This window comes from Mobula birostris, chromosome 3 (genome assembly GCF_030028105.1).
Source record: "Mobula birostris isolate sMobBir1 chromosome 3, sMobBir1.hap1, whole genome shotgun sequence".
Lineage (NCBI taxonomy): Eukaryota > Metazoa > Chordata > Chondrichthyes > Myliobatiformes > Myliobatidae > Mobula > Mobula birostris.
In genome coordinates this window covers 80,530,928-80,558,565 of record NC_092372.1, presented here as the reverse complement: position 1 = coordinate 80,558,565, position 27,638 = coordinate 80,530,928, and the positions used below count along the sequence as shown (strand labels likewise).

General features: G+C 41.6%; 1 protein-coding gene across 1 annotated transcript in view; it reads left to right on the top strand.

Annotated features, from left to right (window-relative positions):
- Positions 1-27,638, top strand: part of LOC140194624 (sodium-dependent phosphate transport protein 2B-like) — a 145,499-nt gene that overhangs the window by 12,077 nt on the left and 105,784 nt on the right. The window contains exon 2 of the mRNA XM_072251869.1: positions 6,741-6,833. Coding sequence (XP_072107970.1) covers positions 6,786-6,833 — 48 coding nt within the window. The 5' untranslated portion in view covers positions 6,741-6,785. The remainder of the gene's footprint in view (positions 1-6,740; positions 6,834-27,638) is intronic.

The window sequence follows — 27,638 nt, the reverse complement described above, 5'->3', positions numbered from 1 at the left end:
TGAGTTTGATATGAACCGATCCTGGTAGGTATAATGAGTCAAGGCTCACAAAACACCCCAATAGTAGTGAATTAATCATAGAGTCATCAAACAATGTAGTACAGATACGGATATTTCTCACTTTCCACCTCCGATGTTTGCTCCACTCTGAACAGGGTGAATGTACGGAAGGCAGCTGGTCCAGATGGAATACCTGGCCGTGTGCTCAGAGTCTGTGCAGGGCAGTTGGCCGGGGTCTTCACAGACATTTTTAATCTGTCCCTGGCCCAGGCAGTTGTCCCCACAAGCTTCAAGATCACCACCATCGTGCCAGTGCGGAAGCATTCCACTGCCATGGGCCTGAATGACTTCCGCCCAGTTGCACTCACCCCCATCATTGCAAAGTGCTTTGAGAGACTGGTTCTATCACATCTGAAATCCTGTCTGCCCACTAGCTTGGACCCCAATCAATTTGCCTATCGCACCAACAGGTCAACAGAGGACGCCATCTCCACGGCACTTCACTCTGCCCTGACCCACCTGGACAGCCCCAACTCTTACGTCAGAATGTTGTTCATTGACTTTAGTACAGCATTCAGTACTGTGATCCCCTCCAAGCTGATCACCAAACTTCGCCAGCTTGGTATCAGCTCATCCCTCTGCAATTGGACCTTGGACTTTCTGACTAACAGACTCCAATCAGTTAAGTTAGACAACCTCACCCCCTCCACTCTCACCCTGAACACCGGCACGCCTCAAGGCTGTGTGCTGAGCCCTCTTCTGTACTCCCTTTTCACCTATGACTGTGTTCCTTTACATGGTTCTAACTCCATAATCAAGTTTGCAGACGTCGCCATGGTGGTTGGTTGGCCTGATCAGAGGGGATGACAAGACGCCCTACAGGCATGAGGTCCACCACCTGGCCGCGTGGTGTGCCAACAACAGCCTGGCCCTTAACACCCAGAAGACCAAGGAGATCGTTGTGGACTTCAGGCATGCTAGGAGCCACACTCACATCCCCATCTACATCAACGGAGCTGTAGTGGAGCATGTATCAAGCTTCAAATTCCTCGGTGTCCACATTTCCAAGGACCTCACCCAGTCCCTGAACTCCTCCATCCTGATCAAAAAGGTGCAACAGTACCTTTATTTCCTGCGGAGCATCAAGAAAGCTCACCTCTGTCCCAGGATACTGATGGACTTTTACCGCTGTACCATTGAGAGCATACTCACCAACTGCACCTCAGTGTGGTATGGCAATTGTCCTGTATCGGACCGCAAAGCACTCCAGAGTGTGGTGAAAACTGCCCCGCGGATTATCGGCACCCAATTGCCCACCATTGAGAACATCTACCATAAACGCTTCCTGGGCAGGGCGAAAAGCATTATCAAGTATGCATCTCACCCTAACCATGGACTTTTTACTCTCCACCCATCCGGTAGGCGCTACAGGAGCCTCCGCTCCCGCACCAGCAGGCACAGGAAGAGCTTCTTCCCTGAGGCTGTGACTCCGCTGAACCTCACATCACAGCGCTAAGCAGTATTGTACCGTCTCAGTACTTTTATATTTGTGTGCTGTAGCACTTACTTTTTATTTGTAGTTATTTTGTAAATAACACTATTCTTTGCATTTCTGGTCAGATGCTAACTGTATTTCATTGGCTTTGTATCTGTACTCGGCACAATGACGATAAAGTTGAATCTAATCTAATCTAATATTTACTTAAGCCCATACACCTACTGTGGCATAGGCTGCCAACAGTGGCTCACCAGAGTTCTCTATCTCGAGCCAGTCTTTTATGTTGTCTCCATGTGTAGCCCATCATCTTGGTGTATCCTTCCTCTCTCAGAGTTGTGACCTTCTGTTGACATTTCTGTGACACTAGATTTTTCTAGGATGGTGTTGCTAACCCCATGCCCAGCCCTCTTCCTTTCACAGCTGGGCTTGGGACCATCCATGACAAAGTTCTTTCCTATAACAGGATGGACAAAATGACCCATGAACTGGATGATTCCCAGTCTACATGTAGTCTGCTAATGTATGAAGCCTGCAGAATGACTGCTTCCTCTCTTTTTTTAGTACTCATCAGCATTCAACCCTCTGGTTTTGACTTGTATCAGGGCTGACGAAACACATTGTACAGTTTTGTACAGGAGTAATTGTCCTTTTTAATTTTTTAAATTCTCTTTACAGCACATTACAGGCCCTTCGGCCCACAATGTTGTGCCAACCATGTAACTTACTCTAGAAACTGCCTAGAATTTCCCTACCGCATAGCCCTCTATTTTTCTAAGCTCCATGTACCTATCTAAGAGGATCTTAAAAGACCCTATTGTATCTGCTTCCACCACTGCTGCCGGCAGTGTATTCCACACACCCACCACTCTCTGTGTGAAAAACTTACCCCTGACATCTACTCTGTACCTACTGCCAAGCACCTTAAAACTATGCCCTCTCGTGCTTGCTATTTCAGCCCTGGGAAAAAGCCTCTGACTATCCATATGATCAAGGCCTCTCATTATCTTGTACACCACTTTCAGGTCACCTCTCATCCTCCTTTGCTCCAAGGAGAAAAGGCAGAGTTCACTCAACCTATTCTCATAAGGCATGCTCCCCTATCCAGGCAACATCCTTGTAAATCTCCTCTGCACCCTTTCTATGGTTTCCATGTCCTTTCTGTAGTGAGGCAAGCAGAATTGAACACAGTACTCCAAGTGGGGTCTGACCGAGGTCTTATATAGCTGTAACATTACCTCACAGCTTTTGAACTCATTCCCATGATTGATGAATGCCAACACACCACACGTCTTCTTAACAACACTGTCAACCTGCACAGCAACTTTGAGTGTCCTATGGACTTGGACCCCAAAACCTCTCAGATCCTCCACACTGCCAAGAGTCTTACCATTAATATTATATTCTGTCTTCAAATTTGAGCTTCCAAAATGAACTACCACACATATCTGGGTTGAAGTCCATCTGCCATTTCTCAGCCAAGTTCTGTATCCAATGGATGTCCTGCTGAATCTCTGACAACCCTCCAGACCATCCACAACACCCCCAACCTTTGTGTCATCAACAAACTTACTAACGCATCCTTCTATTTCTTCATCCAGATCATTTATAAAAATCACTAAGAGGAGGGGTCCCAGAACAGATCCCTGCAGAACACCACCGGTCACTGTCCTCCATGCAGAATATGAACCATCTACAACCACCCTTTGCCTTCTGTGGGCAAGCCAATTCTGGATCCACAAAGCAAGATCCCCTTGGATCCTGTGCTTTCTTACTGTCTGAAGGAGCTTTACATAGGGAACCTTATCAAATATCTTACTGAAATCTACATCCATGACATCCACTGCTCTACCTTCATCAATGTGTTTTGTTACATCCTCAAAGAATTCCATCAGGCTTGTAAGGCATGAGCTGCCCTTGACAAAGCCATGCTGACTATCCCTAATCATTTCCTGAGTTATCGCTGCTCCCTTTCTTGAACAAGGAAACAACACTTGCAACCCTCTAATCCTCCAGTACTTCTCCTGTCCCTATTGAATACACAAAGATCATTGCAAGAGACACAGCAAACTCCTCCTTTGCTTCCCACAGTAGCCTGGGGTATATCTCATCCAGTCCCGGTGACTTATGTAACTTAATGCTTTTCGAAAGCTCCAGCACATTATCTTTCTTAATGTCTATATTCTCAAGTGTTTCAGTCCACTGTAAGTCAACCCTACAATTGCCAAAGTCTTTTTTTGATGAATACTGAAGCAAAGTATTCATTAAGTACCTCTGCCACCCTCTCCGACTCCACGCACATGTTTCCACTATCGCACCTGATTGGTCCTATTCTCACCTGGCTCATCCTCTTGCTTTTCACATACTTGTAGAATGCCTTGGGGTTTTCTTTAATCCTGCTCACCAAAGCCTTCTCATGGCCCCTTCTGGCCCTTCTAATTCTATTCTTAAGTTCCTTCCTAGCAACCTTGTAATTTTCTAGAGCTCTAACAGTACCTAGTTTCTTGAGCTCATTAACGTTTTTTCTTAACTAGATTTTCTACATCCTTTCGACACCATGGTTCTTAAACCCTACCATCCTTTCCCAACTTCAATGGAGCATACCTATGCAGAACTCCATGGAAATGTTTGCTGAACATTTGCCACATCTCTGCCATGCATTTCCCTGAGAACATCTGCTCCCAATTTATGCTCCGAAGCTCCTGCCTAATTGCATCATATTTCCCTCTGCCCCAATTAAGTGTTTTTCCAAATTTTCTGCTCCTATCCCTCTCCAGCACTATGGTGAAGGAGATAGAGTTGTGATCACTACTTCCAAAATACTCTCACACCGTGAGATCTGACACCTGACCAGGTTCATTTCCCAATACCAGATCAAATACAGCATCTCCTCTGGTTGGATTATCTACATATTATGTCAGGAAACCTTCCTGAACAGACCTAACAAACTCCACCCCATCTAAACCCCTTGTGCTAAGGAGATGCCAATCAATACTAGGAAAGTTAAAATCTCCCATCACAACAACCCTATTATTATTGCTCCGTCCTACCTCCCTATCTGCTCCTCGATATCCCTGTTACTATTGGGGGAGGGGGGGTCTATAAAGCATCCAGTAGAGTTGTTGCCCCTTTCCAATATCTGACTTCCACCCACACTGACTCAGTAGACCATCCCTCCGTGATTTCCTCCTTTTCAGCAGCCATGACACTATCCCTAATTAACAATGTCACACCCCCACCTCTTTTGCCTCCCTCTCCATTCTTTTTGAAACATCTAAAGCCTGGCACACTCAGCAGCCATTCCTGCTCCTGAGATATCCAAGTCTCTGTAACGGTCACAATGTCACTGTTCCACATATTGATCCACGCTCTAAGTTCATCCACCTTGTTTATGATACTCCTTGTATTAAAATAGACACATCTCAAACCATCAGGCTGAGTGCATTGTTGCTCTAACATCTGCCTGTCCTTCCTCACAAACTCCATACAAGCTGCCTCTACTTGTGCTCCAACCCCCCATCCTCTGTGTCTTCGGTTCGGTTCCCACCCCCTGCAAATCTAGTTTAAAGCCTCCCCAATAGTATTAGCAAGCCTTCCCACCAGGATATTGGCCTCCCTCAGATTCAAGTGCAACCCATCCTTTTTGTACAGGTCACACCTGCCCTGGAAGAGGTCCCAATGATCCAAAAATCTGAATCCCTGCCCCCTGCTCCAATCCTTCAGCCACGTATTTATCCTCCACCTCATTCTATTCCTATACTCACTGTTGCGTGGCACAGGCAGCAATCCTGAGATTACTATCTTTGAGGTCCTGCTTCTCATCTTCCTTCCTAAATCCCTGTATTCTGCTTTCAGGACTTCCACTCTTTTTTAAACTATATCATTGGTATCAATATGTACCACGACCTCTGGCTGTTTACCCTCCCATTTCAGGATATTGTGGACGTGCTCAGAAACATCACAAGCCCTAGCACCTGGGAGGCAAACTACCATCCTTGTTTCTTTTTCGCGTCCACAGAAATGCCTATCTGTCCCCTAACTATGGAGTCTCCTGTCACTGCTGCCATCCTCTTCTGTTCCCTACCCTTCTGAGCCACAGGGCCAGACCTTGTGCCAGAGGGACTCTGGCTGTTGCTTCCCTCAGGTAGGTCGTCCCCCCCAACAGCACCCAAAACAGCATTTACTGTTAAGGGGGGCAATCACAGTGATGCTGTCCACTACCTAATGTCCTCCCTTAGCTCTCCTGACAGTTACTCATTTACGTGTCTCCTGTGGCCCTGGGGTGACTACCTGCCTGTAGTTCCTGTCTATCACCTCTTCACTCTCCCTAACAAGCAGAGTGCCATTGAGCTGCAGCTCCAGTTCCCTAACTCAGACTCTAAGGAGCTGCAGTTTGATGCACCTGGCACATCAGCGAGGTTGGAAGTCTCCTGGACATCCCACATCTGACACCCAGAACACAAAACTGGCCTCGCAGTCATACCCACTATCCTTGTTGGAGGGGCAAAAAACGTAACCTATCTTGCCTAGGCCTGCCCTCGCTGAAGCCCCGATGAGCCAAAGCATTACTACTCTGACTTCCTCTACTCCAATGAGCCAAAGCCCTACTGCTCTGACTTACTCCATTCCGACGACCACTCCTCTGACAACCGCTCTGTTAGACAGTGTCTCTCTTTTATCTCGATACTTGATAGGTCTTGATTTGATCACTTTCTGCTGGTGAAATCGCAACACTCTCCCGATCTTTACTTCAGCTTCAACCAGTTTGGCCATTCTGACCTCTGTCATTAACAGTGCATTTCCACCCAAAAAATTTCTGATCACTGGATTTGTTTTGCTTTTTTTCTTGCATCATTCTCTATACTGTTGTGTTTGAAAATCCCAGGAGATCAGCAGTTTCAGAGATAATTCAAATCACCCTATCTGGCAGCAACAATTATTGCATGGTCAAAGTCACTTTGATCACATTTCTTCCCAGTTCTGATATTTGGTCTAAACAACAACTGAACCTCTTGATCATGTCTGAATGCTTTTCTCCATTGAGTTGCTGCAGTATGTTTGACTGTCTAGATATTTGCATTAACAAGCAGATGTATTGTGTACCTAATAAAGTGGCAACATACATGTAGATAATTTTTTTAAATACTTCAAATGAATGGTATTGTTCCATAGTTATATTCTTTGCAAATAATAGTTATATTATTTCCTTTTTTTATGCCTTATTTGCATGATTTTTCTGTTATAGTTCAGTTCCTATCTGTACTTCCTTATTGAAGTTCTTGTCATATTGATGGAATGGGGGAACGTGAAGAAAGAAGTGTGGAGTTGGATACTGTCGGTGAGTGTTTGGTGACTGGAGGTGGAAATCTTTTCACTATTTTGTTGTATATTGCATCCACAGGTAAACTGAACTGTAAAAGAACTTCCCTTTGAATGTGGTTAGTAAAAGAAAATGTATATTACTGGAGATAAGTTTCTGCTGCTTGCCCCTGACTATTCATTTCCGCATACCTTACTGATCAATATTATGCAATTATGTAGTCACCCATATAGTTAGCAAGTAACTGTTCATTTCCCCTTTCCAAGTTATTGTGATCCTTGCTGTCATCTTTTGGTGACCCCTGCTCTAGTGCTATGGCGACGAATCTGTTTATGTTTGGCTGTGAAGGCAAAGAGATATATGAATGGTGAAAATCCCAACATTTGGAGCGTTATTGCATGGCCTCTTAATAGATTGCTAAGATGCTGTTTGTAGATTCATGGTGTGATCATTTTAGCTTGTTATCCGAACTGAGGAGGAGTTGCAGAAATCAAACAAAGCTGCAGATGCTAGAATCTAAAACGTAAACAGAAATACTGGAAGAACTCAGCTAGTTAGGTAATGTCAATGGAAAGAGAAACCAGTTAACGTTTCAGGCTGAAGACCCTTCATCAGAGAAGGAAGTATTGTGTTGCATTTTGGTTATCTGATTGGAAGAAGAAATAAAGCCTTCAAAATGATAAATGACAGTAGTTCAGAGGTCACGCGGTAAAATTTCAGTGTTTTCTACCCATGTTGTTAAAGCAATCAAAACTCTCATGAAGTGCTGTACATTGATTTTTGGAAAGGAATAACATTTCTGAATTCCAAATGATCAAAGAATGTTGTGCTTCATAGGGTGGACTTGTTGGATGAACAAGGGTTAGTGAATTCAGTGCAGATGACAGAGAGAGAGATCATAAGATCAACCCCATTCATATTTAGCAGCCACTTGTGTTGTTTATAAGACCTCAATTTGCTAATTATAATCAGATGCCTACCCAAAGCAGTCAGCAGTTGAGCTACCCAAATTCATGACCATTTTCATTCAGGAATGGGGACTAGGTGGTTCAGGGAGTACTATGGTAAGCTGCAATCCAGAGAACAATGAAAATCAGTCTTATTTAATTATTTTATAGCAACTATGGCTGAAGTAATAACGAGTATCAACTATTTTCGTTTTAGTCATAGTCATACTTTATTGATTCCGAGGGAAATTGGTTAAAAAACTCCCAAAATGTTCTCTGACTCCTGGCTAGCGCCGTTAACTCGTCCATTTTATTACCCAGCGATCTCACATTGCCCATAATGAGAGAGGGGAGACACGGCTTATAACTTCTCTTCTCCATGAGCCTCTGTTGTCTCGACACGGTCCTCTTCCCTTGCCTTTTTGATCCCCCTCTGCATCCTCTGTGTGTTTTCCTCCAGATTTCAGCCGGGGTGTTCGCTGCTCTGTTCGCTAAACCGGCTGGCGTAAGTGCAATCAGCTGGTCCCTGGAATAAACAATGCGACCATACTGCTGCCACGCTAATGAGACGTGTCCAAATGTAACTATTTCCAGTGCTAAAGACCCAAATAAAACTCTCTCCACCAGCATGTTAGAGAGGGTGCAGCTTCAACGTGTTACCATGAAAAAAATTACAACCAATAGCCTAAGTTAAAAAAGTAAAAAAAGATGTCTTTTCACCAAGTTTTACAGACTAATAATATGCTATTTGGATCTATAGCAATAAAGATGGGAGAGTGTTGCAATTTCATCAGCAGAAAGTGATCAAATCAAGACCTGGTGATGTACAGAATCCCCAGGGCCTTATGATGACTCCTTTTATTACCTATGATATTTATGAACTTGATAAGAGTATCTAAACATATTGATATATTTAGCAACTGATGGCACGTTGAATCGGATAAGGTAAAAGAATAGGATCATAAACAGCAAATGTCATCCAAGGAGAAATTTTATGACTTTTGCGTATTCAAGATTTCTTAAGTAGAATTTGTATGTATCTACGCCTGAATGATGTTACTTGTTTTATTAAATGTTCTAAGGCTTTAGGAAAAATGTCACTAAAAACTTAATTATATCTCAAAGATCTGTTGGAATTTAACCTACTCAAATTCCCAAGGTTTGCCCAGGAAAATATGCAGATCAGATTTCAGCCATTCAAGACACGGTTGGGCATTTTGCACCACTGAGCAAGTCAGCCATCTAATATCCATTCAAACTTCATCTAGGATTGAAGTATTCAGCTTCAGGCTCAACTATTTGGGTATACTGGGATTTTATTTTTGCAACAAAATGGATAAAAAAGTTAATTGTGATGTTCAAACTATGATAGGTAAAACGCATGGGAAGGATGTATTTCTTGTAGCAGAGACATCAAAATAATCAGTCAATAATATAAAATATTAACAAGAAGAAGTAAAGGGCAGATGAATATTATTTTCATCCAGAGGGTGGTGTGTCTCTGGAACTCATTGTCTGAAAGATTGATGGAGGCAGAAATTCTTATTACCTTTTAAGAAGTACTTGGATGGGTATCTGAAGAACTGTGACTTACAGTTTTATGGACAATGCATTGGAAGATGGGATTAAGTTGGATATCTGTGACCCTATAGTTCTCTGTGTAAGGCAGATAAGCCTTAATTTTTGTATTTCATGAAATGGACTTTGAATGTTATATCTCTCATAGGAGTTCAGTTGCGAAGAAGGTCATGCAATAACAACCCTTAAGTTCAATGTTGTTGTATCCTTCAATAATGTGTTTTTTTTTCTGGGAGGGGGATGTTCTTGCCAAAAAATATTCAGTGAATAAACTTTGACATAATTTCTCACAGATTACAGTCTAGTAAACTGAGCCTCAATGAATTGAAACAGTATTTCAACAAAATAAATATAGCTTGAAACACAGCTCCGCAAATGGTCATTATAGCATTTGCAACACACATCAAAGTTGCTGGTGAACGCAGCAGGCCAGGCAGCATCTGCAGGAAGAGGTGCAGTCGACGTTTCAGGCCGAGACCCTTCGTCCTGACGTTCACCAGCAACTTTGATGTGTGTTGCTTGAATTTCCAGCATCTGCAGAATTCCTGTTGTTATTACAGCATTTGCATCATTTCTTGTAAAGTTTCCAGCTGGTTGCTCACAGGTCTATCCAGTTCCAGTTTGCTCCTTCTATTAACATATTAAACAATTTCCTGAATTTTGCTTTGGATATTTTCATCTCCAGTAAATTACGCCAGTGACAGTCCCATGATATATTTTGAAAGGTTATCACTCATGCAATGCCACATTTGCAGACAAGTTGGAAAAATCTAAAAGAAAGAGGACCATAAAAACTAAATATGGTGGGTGGCATCACTTCCAGAAGTTTCTAAAGTGTATGTTCAACTTGTTAATTCTTGGAATTTATGAGTAAATTTGATAGTATATTTTCACTAAGGGAAACAAGTTTTCCTATTGATTGTATTTAGGTCTGTCAATATTTACGTAACTTTAAGCCAACATTTTTAATAGGAGGATACAGTGTTCCAATGTACATTGAGATACAATTGTGAAACATAATTTACTAACAAAGTGGAATTCCAAGCAACAAGCACAAAATGCTGGAGGTGGAACTCAGCAGATTAGTCCCTCCAGCATTTTGTGTGTGTTGCTCTGGATTTGAGCATCTGCAGACTTTCTTGTGCCATTAATTTTTATTTTTTTTAGATTTTTTTTAAACTAGATAATTTTGAAAGTATTATTACTTTTTTGCAGCTGGGAATAAGGATTGAAAAAAAGAAACAATAAATCTGCAGATACTGGAAATACAGTATTAACAGGAATATTATAAAATGCTCAGCAGATCAGGCAGGATCCATAGATAGAGCAACAGAGTTAATGTTTCACTTCAGTGACTTTTTGTTAGTTTTGTAGAGTATCCCCTGAACTTTCTAGTTTTAATTTTGGATTTGGTTAATCGTGGAAACTTTCTAGAATTGTATCACCAGGTGTGGTAACAGTGAATAGAGAGGTAGGGAAGTGTAGAAGGTGGAAATGGAGGAGAACTGGTAAAACATGAGCTTTTCAGTTACACTCAACAGTTCATTAAATTTCACAGACATTCAGAATCAGAATCAGGTTTATTATCACCGGCATGTGATATGAAATTTGTTAACTTAGCAGCAGCAGTTCAATGCAATACATAATCTAGCAAAGAGAAAAAAAAAATAAAAAAGAATAAACAAGTAAATCAATTACGTATATTGAATAGATTTAAAAAAGCGTGCAGAAACAAAATTACTGTATATTTAAAAAAAGTGAGGTAGTGTCCAAAGATTCAATGTCCATTCAGGAATCGGATGGCAGAGGGGAAGAAGCTGTTCCTGAATTGCTGAGAGTGTGCCTTCAGGCTTTTGTACCTCCTACCTGGTGGTAACAGTGAGAAAAGGGCGTGCCCTGGGTGCTGGAGGTCCTTAATAATGGATGCGGCCTTTCTGAGACACCGCTTCCTAAAGATGTCCTGGGTACTTTGTAGGCTAGTACCCAAGATGGAGCTGACTAGATTTACAACCTTCTGCAGCTTCTTTCAGTCCTGTGCAGTAGCCCCTCCATACCAGACAGTGATGCAGCCCGTCAGAATGCTCTCCACGGTACAACTATAGACATTTTTGAGTGTATTTGTTGACATGCCAAATCTCTTCAAACTCCTAATGAAGTATAGCCGCTGTCTTGCCTGCTTTATAACTACATCGATATGTTGGGACCAGGTTAGATCCTCACAGATCTTGACACCCAGGAACTTGAAGCTGCTCACTCTCTCCACTTCTGATTCTTCTATGAGGATTGGTATGTGTTCCTTCATCTTACCCTGTTCAGCTAGACCAGCTTTCTTCAGCGTCCTGAGGGAAAACAAGTGTTGCTGTGCTTTCGTACTATTGTTCTGGTGTTAGTGGACCATGTAAGGTCTTCTGAGATGTGTATTCCCAGAAACCTGAAACCGGACACTCTCTCTACTATGTCTCCATTAACGTAGACTGGAGCATACTCATCATCCCGTCACTTTCCGAAGTTGATAATTAGCTCCTTAGTCTTTGCCATATTAAGAGACAGGTTGTTCTGTGAGCACCAGCTCACTACGTTCTGTACCTTTGCTCTGTACGCTGATTCATCTCTGTTGGAGATCAACCCGATCACTATTGTGTCGTCTGCAAATTTGACAATGGTATTGGTGTTAAATGCAGGTACACAGACGTAAGTAAAGAGGGAGTAGAGTATGGGACTCAATACACAACCTTGTGGTGTACCAGTGTTCAAGGTAGTAGTGGAGGACAGGTGAGGGCCCAGTCTTACTGCTTGTGAACGCTCTGACAAGAAATTCAGGACCCAGTTGCAGAGTGATGAGCTGAGGCCTAGCTGGTGGAGTTTGGAGATGAGCTTGCTGGGGATGACAGTATTAAAAGCAGAGCTATAATCAACAAACAACATCCTCACGTATATGCCCTTTCCCCCCAGGTGTTTTGAGACAGAGTGAAGAGCTAATGAGATGGCATCCTCTGCGAACCTGTTTGCTTTATAGGCAAACTGGTGTAAGTCCAGTGTAGCAGGGATAGTAACTTTAATGTGGGAGAGGACCAATCTCTCAAAGCACTTCATTATTATTGGTGTAAGGGCAACGGGACGATAGTCATTCAAATTGTTGCTGTTTGTTTTCTTCGGTACAGGCACTATGATGGCTGGCTTCAGGCACTTGCCATTGCCTGAGATAGAGATAGACTGAAAATTCTCGTAAGTACATCAGCCAGTTGTTCAGTACCTTTGTTCAGTACAATCTTTAAGTACCCGTCCTGGAACTCCATCTGGGCCTGTAGCTTTTTGTGGATTGACCCTCTGCAGCGTGCGCTGTACATCATGTGTGCTCAATGTAAGAACTTGTTCATCCTCTATGGCGGGATTCTTGCACTCCTCATATTGTTGTTAATTTCAAATTGGTCAGAGAAGGTGTTGAGTTCATTGGCCAGTGTGACATCACTGTTGGGGCAGACAGGGTTATTCTTGTGGTCAGTAATAACCCTGATGCCTTGCCACATGCTCCGATTGTTTGCACTGTTAAAGTGGTCCTCTACCCGTTGCCTGTGGATGTTTTTGGAATTTTTTATGCCTTTTTTCAGCTTTGACCTGTCAACACTGTATATTGAGGTATCACCAGATTTAAAAGCATTATTGTGTGCTTTTAAAAGATCTTGTACCTCAAAAGTTTTTCCTCAGGACGTTGAAGAAAGCTGGTCTGCCTGAACAGATGCTGGTGATCTTTTACCGCGGCACCATAGACAGCATCTTAACATACTGCATCTCTGTGTGGTATCTCAGTTGTACAGCAGCTGATAGGAAAGCACTTCAGCGGATCGTCTCTGGTGCACAGAAGTCCATCGGGACACAGCTCCCAGCCCTCTCGCTGCCTCAGGAAAGCTACAAGCATCTGTAAGGACAATACACAGCTATGCAATCATCTGTTTGAACTTCTTCCATCTGGCAGATGTTATAAGATTTTCTATGCCCGCACTTCCAGACTGAAAAATAGCTTTTTCCCCAGAGCTATAATTGCTCTGAACCAATCGATCAAGCATCATCCATAAATTTGTTATATTGCTACTTTTAATACTGGTTTTATGTCTGTCATGCATCTGAGTTGTGCTTTTGTACTGCTGGACATTGCTTGTACTGGCTGGTTACTTGATTTTATTTATTGTTTATTTATTTTATTTGTTGTTTTATAGCATTGAGTACCAGAGTTGCAAACTCATTTTCACTATATTGGTGCATGACGAATTGTACTATGCAATTACAATAAAGATATTTCATTTCATTTCCTGAAGTCCACAGTCAGCTCTTTCGTCTTGCTGATATTGAGTGCCAGGTTGGTGTTGCAGCACCACTCCACTAGTTGGCATATCTCACTCCTGTACACCCTCTTGTCACCACCTGAGATTCTACCCACAATGGTTGTATCATCAGCAAATTTATAGATGGTATTTGAGCTATGCCTAGCCACACAGTTATATGTATATAGAGAGTAGAGCAGTGGGCTTAGCACACACCTGAGTTGTTCCAGTATTGATCATCAGCGAGGAGGAGATGTTATCACCAATCCGCACAGATTGTGGTCTTCCCGTTACCAAGTCGAGGATCCATTTGCAGAGGGAGGTACAGAGGCCCAGGTTCTGCAACTTCTCAATAGAATTGTAGGAATGATGGTATTAAATGCTGAGCTATAGTCGATGAACAGCATCCTGACGTAGGTGCTTGTGTTGTCCAGGTGGTCTAAAGCCGTGTGGAGAGCCATTGAGATTGCGTCTGCTGTTGACCTGTTGTGGCAATAAGCAAATTGCAGTTGGTCCAGCTCCTTGCTCAGGCAGGAGTTCAGTCTAGTCATGACCAACCTCTCAAAGCATCTCATCACTATCGATCTGAGTGTTACCGGGTGATAGTTATTAAGGCATCCCACATTATTCTTCTTAGGCACTGGTATAATTGTTGCCATTTTGAAGCAAGTGGGAACTTCCACCCATAGCAGTGAGAACATTCCTTATGTTGGTACATCCCTCCCGATCTTCTGAAAAATGACTTGCATCTCTTGCAATACACACAAAGTGCTGGCAGAACTCAGCAGGTCAGGCAGCATCTATGGAAATGAATAAACAGTCAATGTTTTGGGTTGAGATTCTTCATCAGGACTGAAAAGGAAGGGGGAAGATGCCAGAATAAATTGGTTGTGGGAGGGGAAGGAGGACAAGTTGGAAGGTGATAGGTGAAGCCGGAAGGAGAAATCAATGTTCATGCTGTCCCAACTAACCTCCCTCTTGACACATATTCCTGGAAATGACAGAATTGATACACCTGCCCATTTACTTCCTCCCTTACCTCCATTCAGGACCACAAAAGAGGAACTTCCCAGTGACCAACCATTTTAATTTCTATCCCCATTCCCATTCTGACATGTCAGTCCATGGACCCCTTTTCTGCCACAATGAGGCCACTCTCAGGGTGGAGCAGCAACACCTCATATTTCATCTAGGTAGCCTCCAACCTGATGGCATGAACATAAATTTCTCCTTCCGGTATTTTTTTATTTTCCCCTCCCCCTTCCAATTCCCCACTATGGCTTCTTACCTCTTCTTCACCTGCCTATCACCTCCCACTGATGTCTCTTCTCCTTCCCTTTCTCCCATGGTCCACTCTCCTCGCCTGTTAGATTCCTTCTTCTCCAGTCCCACACACCAGGCTTCACCTATAACCTTCTACCTTGTCCTCCTTTCCCCCCCCACAACCTTTTTATTCTGGCATCTTCCCCCTTCCTCAACTAGAAATGTTGACTGTTTATTCATTTCCATAGATCCTGCCCGATCCGCTGAGTTCTGCCAGTATTTTGTGTGTGTTGCTCTAGATGTTCAGCATCTGCAGAATCTCTTGTGTTTATGATGTGCATCTCTTCTCCATTTCTCAAAAAGATTACTGCGAGTGAGTTCAAAAGTAATTTACATTGTCTTGTTTTCAGTTAAGGTTTTTGATTACCTCCGACTGTATCAACCTGACTGTATTGTGACAACCTGACTAAAGCTTCTTTTCACAATTTATCCATCTCATAATTAACTTTATTTTGAAAAAGAATGCACTGCATTCTAATATTTTAGACAAACTGACGTACTGGCCAAAAGTATAAATCAGGTATATCAGTAATTAGTGAAGTCAGAAACAATACTACCACCTAAATACATAATTAAAATATAACTTAAATAAAATTCAAATTTGTTTTGTGAGATTCAATCTGAACAACTTTATAATCACTTCACTGTGTAAAAGCAAATCGAAAGGAATATTGTTTTCTTTCATGACAGGGTTTGTCAGATCATTGAAAACCTTTGGGTTCATGAACCTTCAGTATAATGATGGAGAAAACTAGTTAACATTCTTTGTGGAAGGTGAGACTTTACTAGTAGAGTTTTATTGAGAACACTGGCATAATGCCTAAAGATTAAAAATGGGTGCGGCATTTTTGCTGATGTGAAGGGAAATAATCATTTCAGCCTACTACGCAGATCTATGAAGCTGAATGGGTGATTCTTAGAAATGTAAAGACACATTACGTACATTTACAGCGATTATTAATTGATCCAAGGCTAATGTTAATGTAAGATCTGTAATAATTATAACCAGAAATGTCTCAATCTTATCTTTACTCTTTTGACATTCTATCTGCTCTTCTGAAATAAATGCTTGCTATGGAACATCTGTACTCCAGAAGGCTTGTTACTCATACCATTAGGTAACACATCAAATCTACCTTTAAGTCACAAGCTACAGAAATCTTTTAACTGACATTTCGTAGCATCCTTCCTGAGCTTTCTGCACAATGAGGAGAAAGATAGGAAGGAAAATTTCCTTTTTGGGGATATATAAGGTACATGTTTCACTCTAGTGAAAACACATCTAGTGATGAGTTTTGATTCTTTTCCAGTCACTTAAACTTGCTGTTAATTACTAATATTAGATAATTAATAGGTGTTGTTACGTATACAACTAATGAGATCACAAGAGAGCTTAGTCTTTCACTTTCAGGGCACAGATGGATCTTTACAGCATTTCACTGATTGGCATTTTGGGTAATTTTCTTGTAAGTAAAACAATCTTACTAGTATCTCTCCTTTACATTAGCACAGAATAGGAATGAAAATATACAGTTATGTCTCAAAAAATTGATCTCTCAATGTAGCTTGGATTGCTACTAGGAAAATATTTTGTGGTAAGTATCAAATTGTCTTTCAGTTTTGTCAAATGTCAACATAAGAAAATAGTGAAGTTCATTGGGCCCATTCCAAAATCTAAAGTCTCACTCAAAAATATATCCAATTTTCCCATGTTATTCTACACTACATTTTTTTTATTAGATCCTTAGTTGATCCAACTCATGTTTACACCAGCTTCTATATAGGATGGTTGATCATTCTAAACAATCTCACACTGGACCTTGAGACGGCTCTCTTTGCTTTGGAGTACATGGCAATTTAAAATATTTTTCCTATTCATATTTCAGTTTCACTCTAATCCTTGTGAGTTTTGAATAACATGTTTCTGTAATGCTTCTTTTTTTCTAGATTAAACAGTCTCAGGCTCTTCAAACTTTTCCTAACTCAACACTATTTCTTTCTGTATTCACCTTGGAAAACTCTTCTTCATGTCACTTCAAATTCAAATTCTTAACCAACTATTTCTGAGCTTTCATTCACAATGTTCAACCATACCGACATTTCCACCTTTTCAGTCCTTGACTCCTTTAAGGCTGTTTCATTATTGACCATTCCCTTTGGGTTTAGTCCATGTCCCAATTCCCTTGTCCGAGAAACTCAGAATTGAACATCCGTTGTGTCAAATTGAGTGAGTTATTTATCGGGATACTGTATTTACTACTCTCTGCAAGAACTGTCCACTATTCCAGGATAATCTTGGAAAGCAAAGATCATCACTGGGTCATCCTCTTCATTATAAACAATTTGCTTACATTCCTGTCATATCTCCCCAACAGCCCCACCGATCCATCTAGTAAAAAAAATTTAAAAGGGTTGACTTCTTTTTACAAATGATTGAGACCAACTTTTCATCTACCTTTGCTCTTTGCGTTCTGTCCTTCCAGGGCCAAACTTTCTTTTTCTATTTTTTCCTGTCCTAGCTTCCATTTTGCATCCTACTTTAGATTTCTTCTAGACTTCCATTGCAGCTACTTTGAAATGAATGTTCATGAGACTCAAATCGTGCTCCCTCAATTCAATTAATACTAGCCAACTAACTTCCCTTATTGGTTTATTGCGAAAAGATACCCTCTCTCTGGCCTTGATCCCCCTACCCTTCACATCAGCACTTCCTTCAGAAAATAGCCACCCTTAATCTTCCTGCTGTTGTGGACCTATTTCCAACATTCCTTTTCCTTCAAGGTTCTTCTGGATGTTGTTGTCTCAAAGATACTTGCACTTATCTCCCCTAATTCCTCATGTAATTGGCTTTAATCAAGGTTTTGCCTTTATCATATGACTGAAATAACCCTTATCAAAGTACCCAACAACAGGTTATGTGACTATGACCAGAGTAAACAATTCTCTCTTGACCTGTCAGCAGCCACTACCAGAGCCACTTCTCCATTAATCCGATGAGTAGGACTACCTTTAACTGGTCTAATCTCACCAATCTGATTAGTGATCTGCTGAGTCTTCTCTTCCCACTTCCAAATTATAACCTCTAGAGTCCCCCAAGATTAGTTCTCAACCCTACACTGTGCTTTGCTTGAACACACTATATTCTGTATCGCCAGCACTTTTGTCAAACACTCCACGACCTCATTTTGGTCCCACATTTGAACAGAGATTTTCTCTGACTAAATATTAGGAAGACTGAAGTTGAGACCTTCATTCTCTGTCATAAATCTCTCTTCTTGCATAATTTCTATCTCTCTTCTGGTCAAATGAATGAAGCTGTGTTGGACTATTTGTAATCTCAGTGCTGTGCTTAACACTGAAATAAGCATTCAATCACATATCCAGCCTATCCGTAAGGTTGGTCACTTCTGTTTCCGTAACATTATTAAACTACAGTCTTGCCACAGTTCATCTCCAGCAGAAACATTCACTGTGCCGTTGTTAGCTCTTTAGGAACTATTGCATTGTTCTGTAGCCAGTCTCCCAATCTTTGTCCTGCATAAACTTATGTTTTCAATCAAAATTTTGTTGCACATATTTTAACTGGGACTAAATTCTGTTGATCCATCATCCTCTGCTTCCTCCCTACAGTATACCAGCTCTTGATCTAGCAAATCTCAAATTTCAGAACTTGGAATATCCCTTCCTTCTGTCAGGAAATGTGGAGGTGGTTTGACCCAAAAGCAGAGCAGTGGAGATGATTTAGTATTAAACAATATTTTACTAATAAACTGCAAAACAATAAGCCACAAGGGGACACAGAACAAGAGAGAACAGATACTTAACACAACAAGGTAACTGAAAGTTAAGAGAAATTTGTTGAGGCTGACTGGTTCATTGGGTGGACAAGGACTGTAGCTGAGAGTTGGATTTAAATAGGCTGCAGATAATGAGTTGGAAACAACTAGCAGCTGACTCCTCTTAACCGGTGGAGATTGGGAGGCGCTTGCCTGTGCAGGCCTGATAGGACACCCCTCCTGCAGCCAGCACCTAACAGTACAGATGGAGTCTGATGGAATTCCTCTGAGATGAAACTGGACTGCACCCAGGACCTCTCGTCTGGGCTGTACCCATCCTAGTTGACCAGGCATTGCACATCCCATCCACAATAACATGAATCAATCAACTGGCAAACCATATACACTGGGGACCTTCCACCATCCTTGGTTCCTGAGATGCAGGCTCAGGTGGGTTAAGTGGACCATGATAGTGGGCTTGAGGCAGGATACGTGGAAGGTAGGTGTGATCCCAAGAGATGGTGGCAGCCAGAGACAGTAAATGACTAGGTTGATGTGATGAGTAATCTTAAAGGGACCAGTAAACCAGGGGAGAGCTTGTGGGAGTTGGTGGACAACCAGGCACAGTCCCCAGGCTGGAGTAGTCTAGGTGGGCATGAACAACACTTATCCTGGCACCAGTAGGCACAATTAGCAACAAGGATGGTGCTCTGTGCCCTCTTCTAAGTATCCTGGCAATGGCAGGCCCTGGTGGACAGGACCTCCACCATTGGCTCCCCTGCAGGGAACTAGAGAAACACTTCATGAAATACCTCAAAGGATGACATACCTGTGGCAGAGGATGTGGGTAGATTGTAGGACAGTTCAGCCTAGAGCTGATATTTCTTCCATGTGAAAGGGTTAGAGGCAGTAACTTCACAGAAACTTTTCTACTTGTTGATTGGCACTTTCTGATTGACCATTGATCTGGGGATGACAGCCAGAAGACAAACTCACTGTGGCATGGAGGAGGGAGCAGAAGGCTTGCCAGAAGCAGAAGATGAATTATGGGTCCAGTCTGACGCAGTGTCCTCAGGGAAACCGTGGAGGCAAACTGCAAGTTGGAGAATCAAGTCCACCATTTCGGCAGCTGATGAAAGTTTGGGCCACTTTGGAAAACCGGTACGCCACTGTCATGATCACCATGGCCCCATCGGAAGATGGCAAGCCTGTGATGAAACCCATAGCGATATGAGACCACAGGCATTGGGGGACTGATAGGGGCCACAGGAGTGCAAAGGGCCACTGGTTGGAGATATTAGACTAGGCACATAGAGGGCAGGCAAAGATGAACTAACATACATCTGTGATCATGGTGGGTGGTGTAGAACTGGTGTAGCAGAAAATCCAGAGTCCGTTGGGTGGCTGGAGAGGGGTGAGGAGTGCGCCCATTGGAGTGCTTCAGAGTGCATGCCCGCCAGCACGTACATGCAGTTGTCATGTGTGTCAGCCAGAGTAGGCTTGTGCTGTAGGGCCTGCTGGATCACATTCTTAAAATCCCAAATGATCATGGCAAGAAGGGACTGCGGATCGGGGTCATTCAACAATGATACACACTTTATCTGGGCCCATGGTTATGCCCTGAGATGAAAGGACATAACCCAGGAAGGAATGTGGAAGTGGCATTTTTCTAACTTGCTGAAGGGATGAACAGATGTGACAGTGAGGTCTTGGGGGTCCTTAGAGAAGGGGAGGATGTCGTCGAGGTAGATGAGCATATACCTGTGTAGCATGCCTCAGAGGATCTTGTTGATGAAGACTTGGAAAATGGCTGGACTGTTGGAAAGTCTGAAGAGCATCACCAAGTATTCATAGTGGCCAATGGGTGTTATGAACGCCGTCTTCCACTCATCTCCCTGACTGATGCAGATCAGATTGTATGCACTCTGTAGATTCAGTTTGGTGAAGATCTAGGCCCTGTGGAGTGTTTCTGATCAAGGAGAGAGCATAGCAGTTTTAATTGTGATTTTGTTGAGTCCACAGTAGTTGATGCAGAGACAAAGGCACACATCTTTCTTGTTGACAAAGAAGAATCCTGAACTGGCTGAGGACTGGAGCGGTCAAATGAAATCCTGCTGTAGCATTTGGCAATGTAGTCATTCATGGCTTGGATGTCAAGAAGGGGGAGAGAAAACAGACAACCTCACCGAGAGGTGGTACCCAGGAGCAAGTCAATTGCACCGTCATGTAGTTTGTGATGCAGCAGGGTGCTGACAATGACTAAGTCGTGGTATTTCTGTGGGCCTTGTGTGCATTCTGACTGCTTTGATGCAGAAGGGGTGAGAGTTAAGCTGGGTAGGGAGTCCAAGCTGCACACATAAAGTCCGATCCAGAAAGTTGACTGCTGCCCCGGAATCTACCAGAGCCTCCTGTGTGTGTAGAGCTGTCAGGGTGTGGAGGACGACAGAGGGAGTGAGTCAGGCTGTGATGCTGGAGCAAGAGGCCGGGGGAGCTTACAAGATAAAAGGCCCTTCGTGTCTACCTGATGGTACTGTTTTCCTGGTCGCACAGGACATTTGATTCATGGGTGATCATTGGGTCCGCAGTAAGTGCACAAGCTGTTTCTCCATTGATGCTTACGCTTTTGGAGTGTTATGGGAGCTATCCCTACCTGCATGGGTTCTGGAGGTGTTGATGATGCAGCCAGAAATTGTTCTGGGAATGGAAGTGGGGCTTTGACTGATGAACTGTAGGGTTGTCCCATAAGACGCTTGTCAATTTGGAGGGCCAGCGTGATGATGTTTTCAAGGTGTGTGGGCATCTCCTGGGTAGACAGCTTGTCTTTCAAGCATTCCAAGAGGCCTGTGAAGGTAATGAGCTTGCAGCGCTTCCACGTTCCAGGCACACTCCACCATGAGAGTCCTGAATTCCATGGTATAATCCAGCACCGAGCATGAGCCTTGATGCAGGCACAGTATCTGATCTGCTGACACACCCCCACCCATTCCTGAATGGTTAAAAACCTGGCACATCTCAGAGGTGAATTCCTTGTATTTATTGCAAATGGTAGTTTTATTGTCCCAGTTAATGGTGGGCCAGGAAAGAGATGGTGAAGGCAATCTTGGCTTGGTCCATAGAATACCAAGATGGCTGGAGCTCGAAGTGTAAGACACATTGTGATAGGATGTTGCGGCACTGGGTTGGGGGTTCGTCGAAGTGTTCAAGCACTGGAATCCAGGGCTTTGAGGGAGAAGGTTGACTGGTGTTGCTGTATTTAGCCAGAGTTGGTTGAGAGTGGTAAGCAGATGGTCAATGGTTTCTTGCTCCCCTTAGGATCAGGTGCTCCCCTCGATGGATGACTTCCTTTAGGCAAGCAACTCTGCTTGGCAAATCATTGGTTCACCCATCCTGTCAGGAAATGTAAAGGAGGCTTAACCCAAAAGGAAAGCAGCAGAGATGATTTAGTAGTAAACAATATTTTACTAATAAACTGCAAAGTAACAAGCTATGAAGGGCCACAAACCAAGAGAGAACAGACTCCTGTTAGCTGGGTAGAGTCTGGAATGTATCTACTTGTGCAAGCCTGACACCTTCTGTACAAAGCTTCCACAATTTCAATTCGTCATATATTTTGTAATCTCTGGCAGGTTTAAAAGCCTTCAAGATCTCCGCATTCCTTTGCTTCTGACTACTGAATGGACATTGCAAATTTCTGGTAATTCATTTGGGTATCGCATTTTTGTGAACAGGAACAAGATAGCCAACATTCTGAAGAAGCCAACATTCATCTCTCAGCCAGCCTCACCGGGAAATAGATTATTTGGCCCTCATTGCATTCTTTGTGGGATCTTCCTAAGTGCAAACTGGCTGCTACATTTTCAACTGTACAATAGTTTAAAGCATGTTTCATTGAATGTTTGGGACACCATTGGGTTATGAGCCTGCTGTGGAAAGGAAGTACTCTTCTTTGACAAATTCTCTTGCACACTTCTTAGAGTATTACAAACAACTGATAATCCTTGACAAAAAATGTATAATCACTAAATTCTGCTAAATGTCTTTTATCAATAACAGAGCAGATTTTCACCTGCAGTGGTCATGATAAAATGGAGAACTGCTAACCTGTAGCCTGCTGCAAGGCTTGTCTAATTTTCAGTACTTTTGAACCCCAAAAAAGTAGCCAAAGTGTATAATAAGGGTCAATCTACTGTTCACTGCTGGTGTAAGAGTAAGGGTGACCCAATGTGTACCCTCGGCACATCAGGTCTCAAAATTCTGCTGTGTTGCTTCCAGTTTTCCTGTCATAACTTGGTCATACTGCCTGCAGAACCACAAGGAAACTGGCACAAATATTTTATTTTCAGTCATTGAACAATTTGACCAATATCCTGTCAGAATTACCTCAGGTCTCCACAGTTATCACTGTGTCACACTGTCTGTGGCCTCCTATGTTGATCACACAATGTTTAATGTAATGTTTAAGAGCACTTCATCTGTTGATTAGGCATGTTTCAACCCTCCAGATTTTAACATTTCATTTTATAATTTTAAGTAAACATCCTTGTGCTTGTACATTTAATCATCAATTCATTTGAACATGTTTTGATATCATTTTCTTCTATTTGCAGGCTCTTAAAATGACCTATTTGGCCTGCACCTATCACAGACTTTCCCTTTGTTAGTTTTACCTCCTTCTTTGTGCAACTTAAACATGCTTGTCTTCTCACTCTTCAAGTCTGACAAAAGATCCTTGACCCAAACCATCACCTATATTTCTGTCCCCAGTGCTGCTGTTTGACCTGCTGTGCACTTCTGGCATTGTTAATTATTGCTGATGATTTCCAGCATTTGTATTTTTGACTTTGGTTTGGTATTTGCTACTAACAAGGAGAAAACAATTTCCCTGCAAAAGAGGAAACTCTGCTCCCTTTTGGGTGACACAATTTCCATCATGGGTCATACAACATTTTTCAAATACTAGGGCACCCCAAGGTCATTGGCATTGTTAATTTAGCAGACAAACTTGAACTTCATAGTGTTTTGTTTTGCTATTAACATAAATTTGTGCTTGAATATTCAATTAAAATTTTGAAAGAAAATATCTAAAAGAGTGGGATGAAATTGAACTTACATAATATATCACTATTTAGGATATGCGACACGTAGAAACAACAGCAAATGTATTTTGTTTATTTCACTTTGCTCCTAATTAATTCAGGAAGTTTGTAATGAAAATGGGTCTTTAACTAAAAATGGCGTCAGTGATGCAGTTACTTAGGGACAATATTTAATTTGGTGAATAAATTTGTTAGTTTATTAACGGAGTTAATGTTAAGATTATAATGTTAATGGCACGGCTCTGAGTTATGATATGTACTATAATTGTAAACAGGCACATTGGACTTTGTGAACTCATGTAGAAGCAGAGTATTTTTACAGCACAGAATGAGACCAATCAGCTCTTGAAACCCATGTGGCTTCCAAAAGATCAATCCCATAAATCCCATTCCCTTGCTTTCTCACCATTGCTCTTCATAGCCTTCTCGGATGTGAATTCCAGATCCTAGTCAATCAACAAGTTAATATTAAACCTGAGATTGATAACTGTTAACTAATTTAACACAGAAAATATACAGGGAGTATGACAGAGGAGGGTTGGAGATCACATGAGTTGCTTGAAGGTGGGGCTTTCAATTAATCATTTATGCAAATGAAAATTAATACACTCATCAGCATTTTAAAAATTACCATCATTTTAAAGAACAAAATTGCATGAATCAAAAGACATCCAATTGGGATTCAGCAGCTCTGCATGTTTTTTTTCCCCTCAGACTGCACTGGGGCCTAAACCCACTGATTGACTATTTTAATTAAGGCCTCTGTGGTCTTTATGAAGTGTCCTTTTCTCAGAAAGTGGGGGGGGGGGGGTGAAGAAGATTCCGAGTTGTTGCAGGAAAACATCAAAAAAACTCATCTTTGGTGCTGTAAACTGACACACAGGATATCTGTAAGACTGAAAACCATTATGAAACAAGATTAATAATTGTTGCTGAAGTGTGAATTGATAAATTATGTTTATCTCTAAGTTGCTTTTTGTTTAAAAAAAAAGTAATTAGATTAGTGAATTCACTAGTTGGACACCAGTACATTTAAAAAAAGATATGATATAGAATGAGTGGTTTATTTTGCAAGGGAGGAGGTGGAGAATATTTGGAATTCTTTACCGCAGTAGGATGTGGAGCTTCAGTCACTGGGTTTATTCAAAAAAGAGACCGATAGAGTTGAGATATTAAAGGTATCAATGAGTATGAGGAAGATACAGCTGTGGTTGGAAATGAATTTTGGAACAAACTTGAAATGCCAAGTGGCCTACTCTAGTTCCTGATTCTAAGTCACCACATATTTTTGGGAAAGAATGTAATTTCAAGCAAAGTGAGTTCATTAATCCCATGGCAAGTTCACACGCAGAGTTTAGAGTGACCAAATCAGGAACTATTTGTGTAAAATTAGTGACAAAATTCAGTGTTAACGTAGATTGAATGAGCTGGAGATGTACCGACTCTAAATGGTGAAACATTCAGTTAAGAAATGTCTGGATTGAATGCAGCACAGAATTCAGTAAGACTCAATCTGAAAAGAAACAGATTTTCTGCTTCGAATTGAAGTTCAACTCCAAAACCAAATCGTCTAAGAGCTAACTCAAAACCGAAACCATGAGAAGAAAAGGAAGATTGAAAATCATTACAAGGCAAGGTTTATAATCATTATTCATGAAATGGATATATAGAAAAATATTTCTTATTGTTGTATTTTTTAACAAAATAGTGATCAGAGTATTGTGTTCATATGCAGGTACTTGACTATCTGTGTGTCCACACTGTGATTCTGATTGGACAGATGTGTCATATAGTGCGCCTGAATTTAATGAGCAGTCATTTAAAGTAATTGCCAAGTGATGATTTTCAGTCTTCTTGATCTTCTTATGACTTTGGAACAATGCAGCATTGTTACAATGGCTCTTTCATATTGCAAACTAAATTATTATCCCTTTGAATATAAAAGTAGGGTATATGCAGTAGATGCATATAAATATTTACTATGTTACGTTCCCTTCATGCAAGCTTTACAAGTGTAAAGTGGTAGTGCTCTGAGGGGAGATTAGCTTGCTTAACTTATTTAGGCACAGAGAAGAGTGAACCTGGCAGGTATTGGCAGTCAAATTACAACACGTGCATGACATACAGAGGAAGGAAGAATAAAAAATATCGCAATTCATTTGCTGAAAAGCACTATGTAACTTTAATTGGCCCAAAATTCCACAGCACCAGAAGTTGTTTAATCAAGCCGTTTAGATGTACTTTTTTACCATGTCAAGATCTCATGCAGTTTTCCTGATCTGTCATTGTGTGCCAAATAAGCCCTTATCTCAATAGTAAGGAAGTGATTTCCAAATGAATGCCATGTCAGAATGCTTTCTGCAGCTGGAAAGAAAGCCACATCACTGAAGTTTAAGTGATAAACCACTGAAATATTTCTGAACTGTTTAATACACAATCCATCACTCCCAAACATGGTAGAACCTGCACATATTCCTCTGCCATATAGCATTTAAAACTGTTTTTTGTTGCTAGAAAGAACATAAGTCCAGAATCAAAAATGTAACTTGCTGATCACAAACATGCTCTCATGACAGGCATCCTGTGGGTCTTGAGGTAGAAGATCAATCATAATCTTTCTAAATAAGAGGTGAGGCTCTTGGCACTTTATTATTTGAATTCTGAACATTGACTTTACTTTGCTATGTGGGATAACTTCATTTACAACACCGAGGAATTAAGAGGTTCAGTGGATGAATGGAGAGGTAAGTCTCGTAGCATGATTTTTGACATATCTGACAAGTTTGGAAAGAAAAATGTAATGAGTGCATGGTACATAGGAAATCGAAGCAAGACTAAACTACAGGATTCTTGAACATGCACTGTGAAAGGCCGTTTCACTTAGACATCCCAATCAAAGATAAATGCTCCGCTTCCTACCCTCAAGGATGAAATGTCATGTCTCAGTGCATATCCATCAATTCTTTCCCTTAGGCTATGGTCTGCTCCAGCATCTCTGGGCATCGTGTCTATGCGTTCCGCAATGTTTGCTCCACTATGCACTGAACTGAGGCTGTGGCTTCTTCAGCTGCTCGGGGCTTCGTATCTGAGGACTGACATTCGTTCTAAATGCTATTTGCTTACTCTCATTGTTTCCACAATTTGTTTTTTTCTCTCTCTGCACACTGAGTGTTGTCGGTCTTTGTTTATGAGTTTTTTTGGGTTTCTTTGTTTTCTGGCTGCACGTAAGGAGATGAATCTCAAAGTTGTATAGTGCACACATACTCTGATAATAAATGTATTTTGAACTTTGACCTTTGAATAGTCAATGCAGACTACAAACTTCGTTGAAACATCAATGTCTGTTGAAACAATATATTTTTCTTCCTGGATTTGTAACTAAAAGTATTCTGCAAATTACTTTTCCGTAGTGTCGTGCAGAAGACATGGAGTTTTTCAATGGGATTCATATTAATGTCACTTGACTACAAGTCCAAAGAGTTTAGGCAGAATGGGGTTGATAGGAATGGGAAATGAGAGGCACATAAAACAAAAATGCATTCAATGCACCAACTGAGAAGTAGCCCATTTTAAAACTCAAGTCTTGTCTCTTGTATGTTTTCTATCCCCATTCCACACTCATTCTTTCTTCTCCTGTCATTTCTGATGTGTGTTGGATTCTATATTTTGCATGCCTGTATGCTTAAATTAGAGCACAATGCATTGAGGAGGGTTCCTACAAGTTATGTTAAACTAAGACAGGACATCAATGAGATAATTTAAGGCTACACACTGTATATGGGCT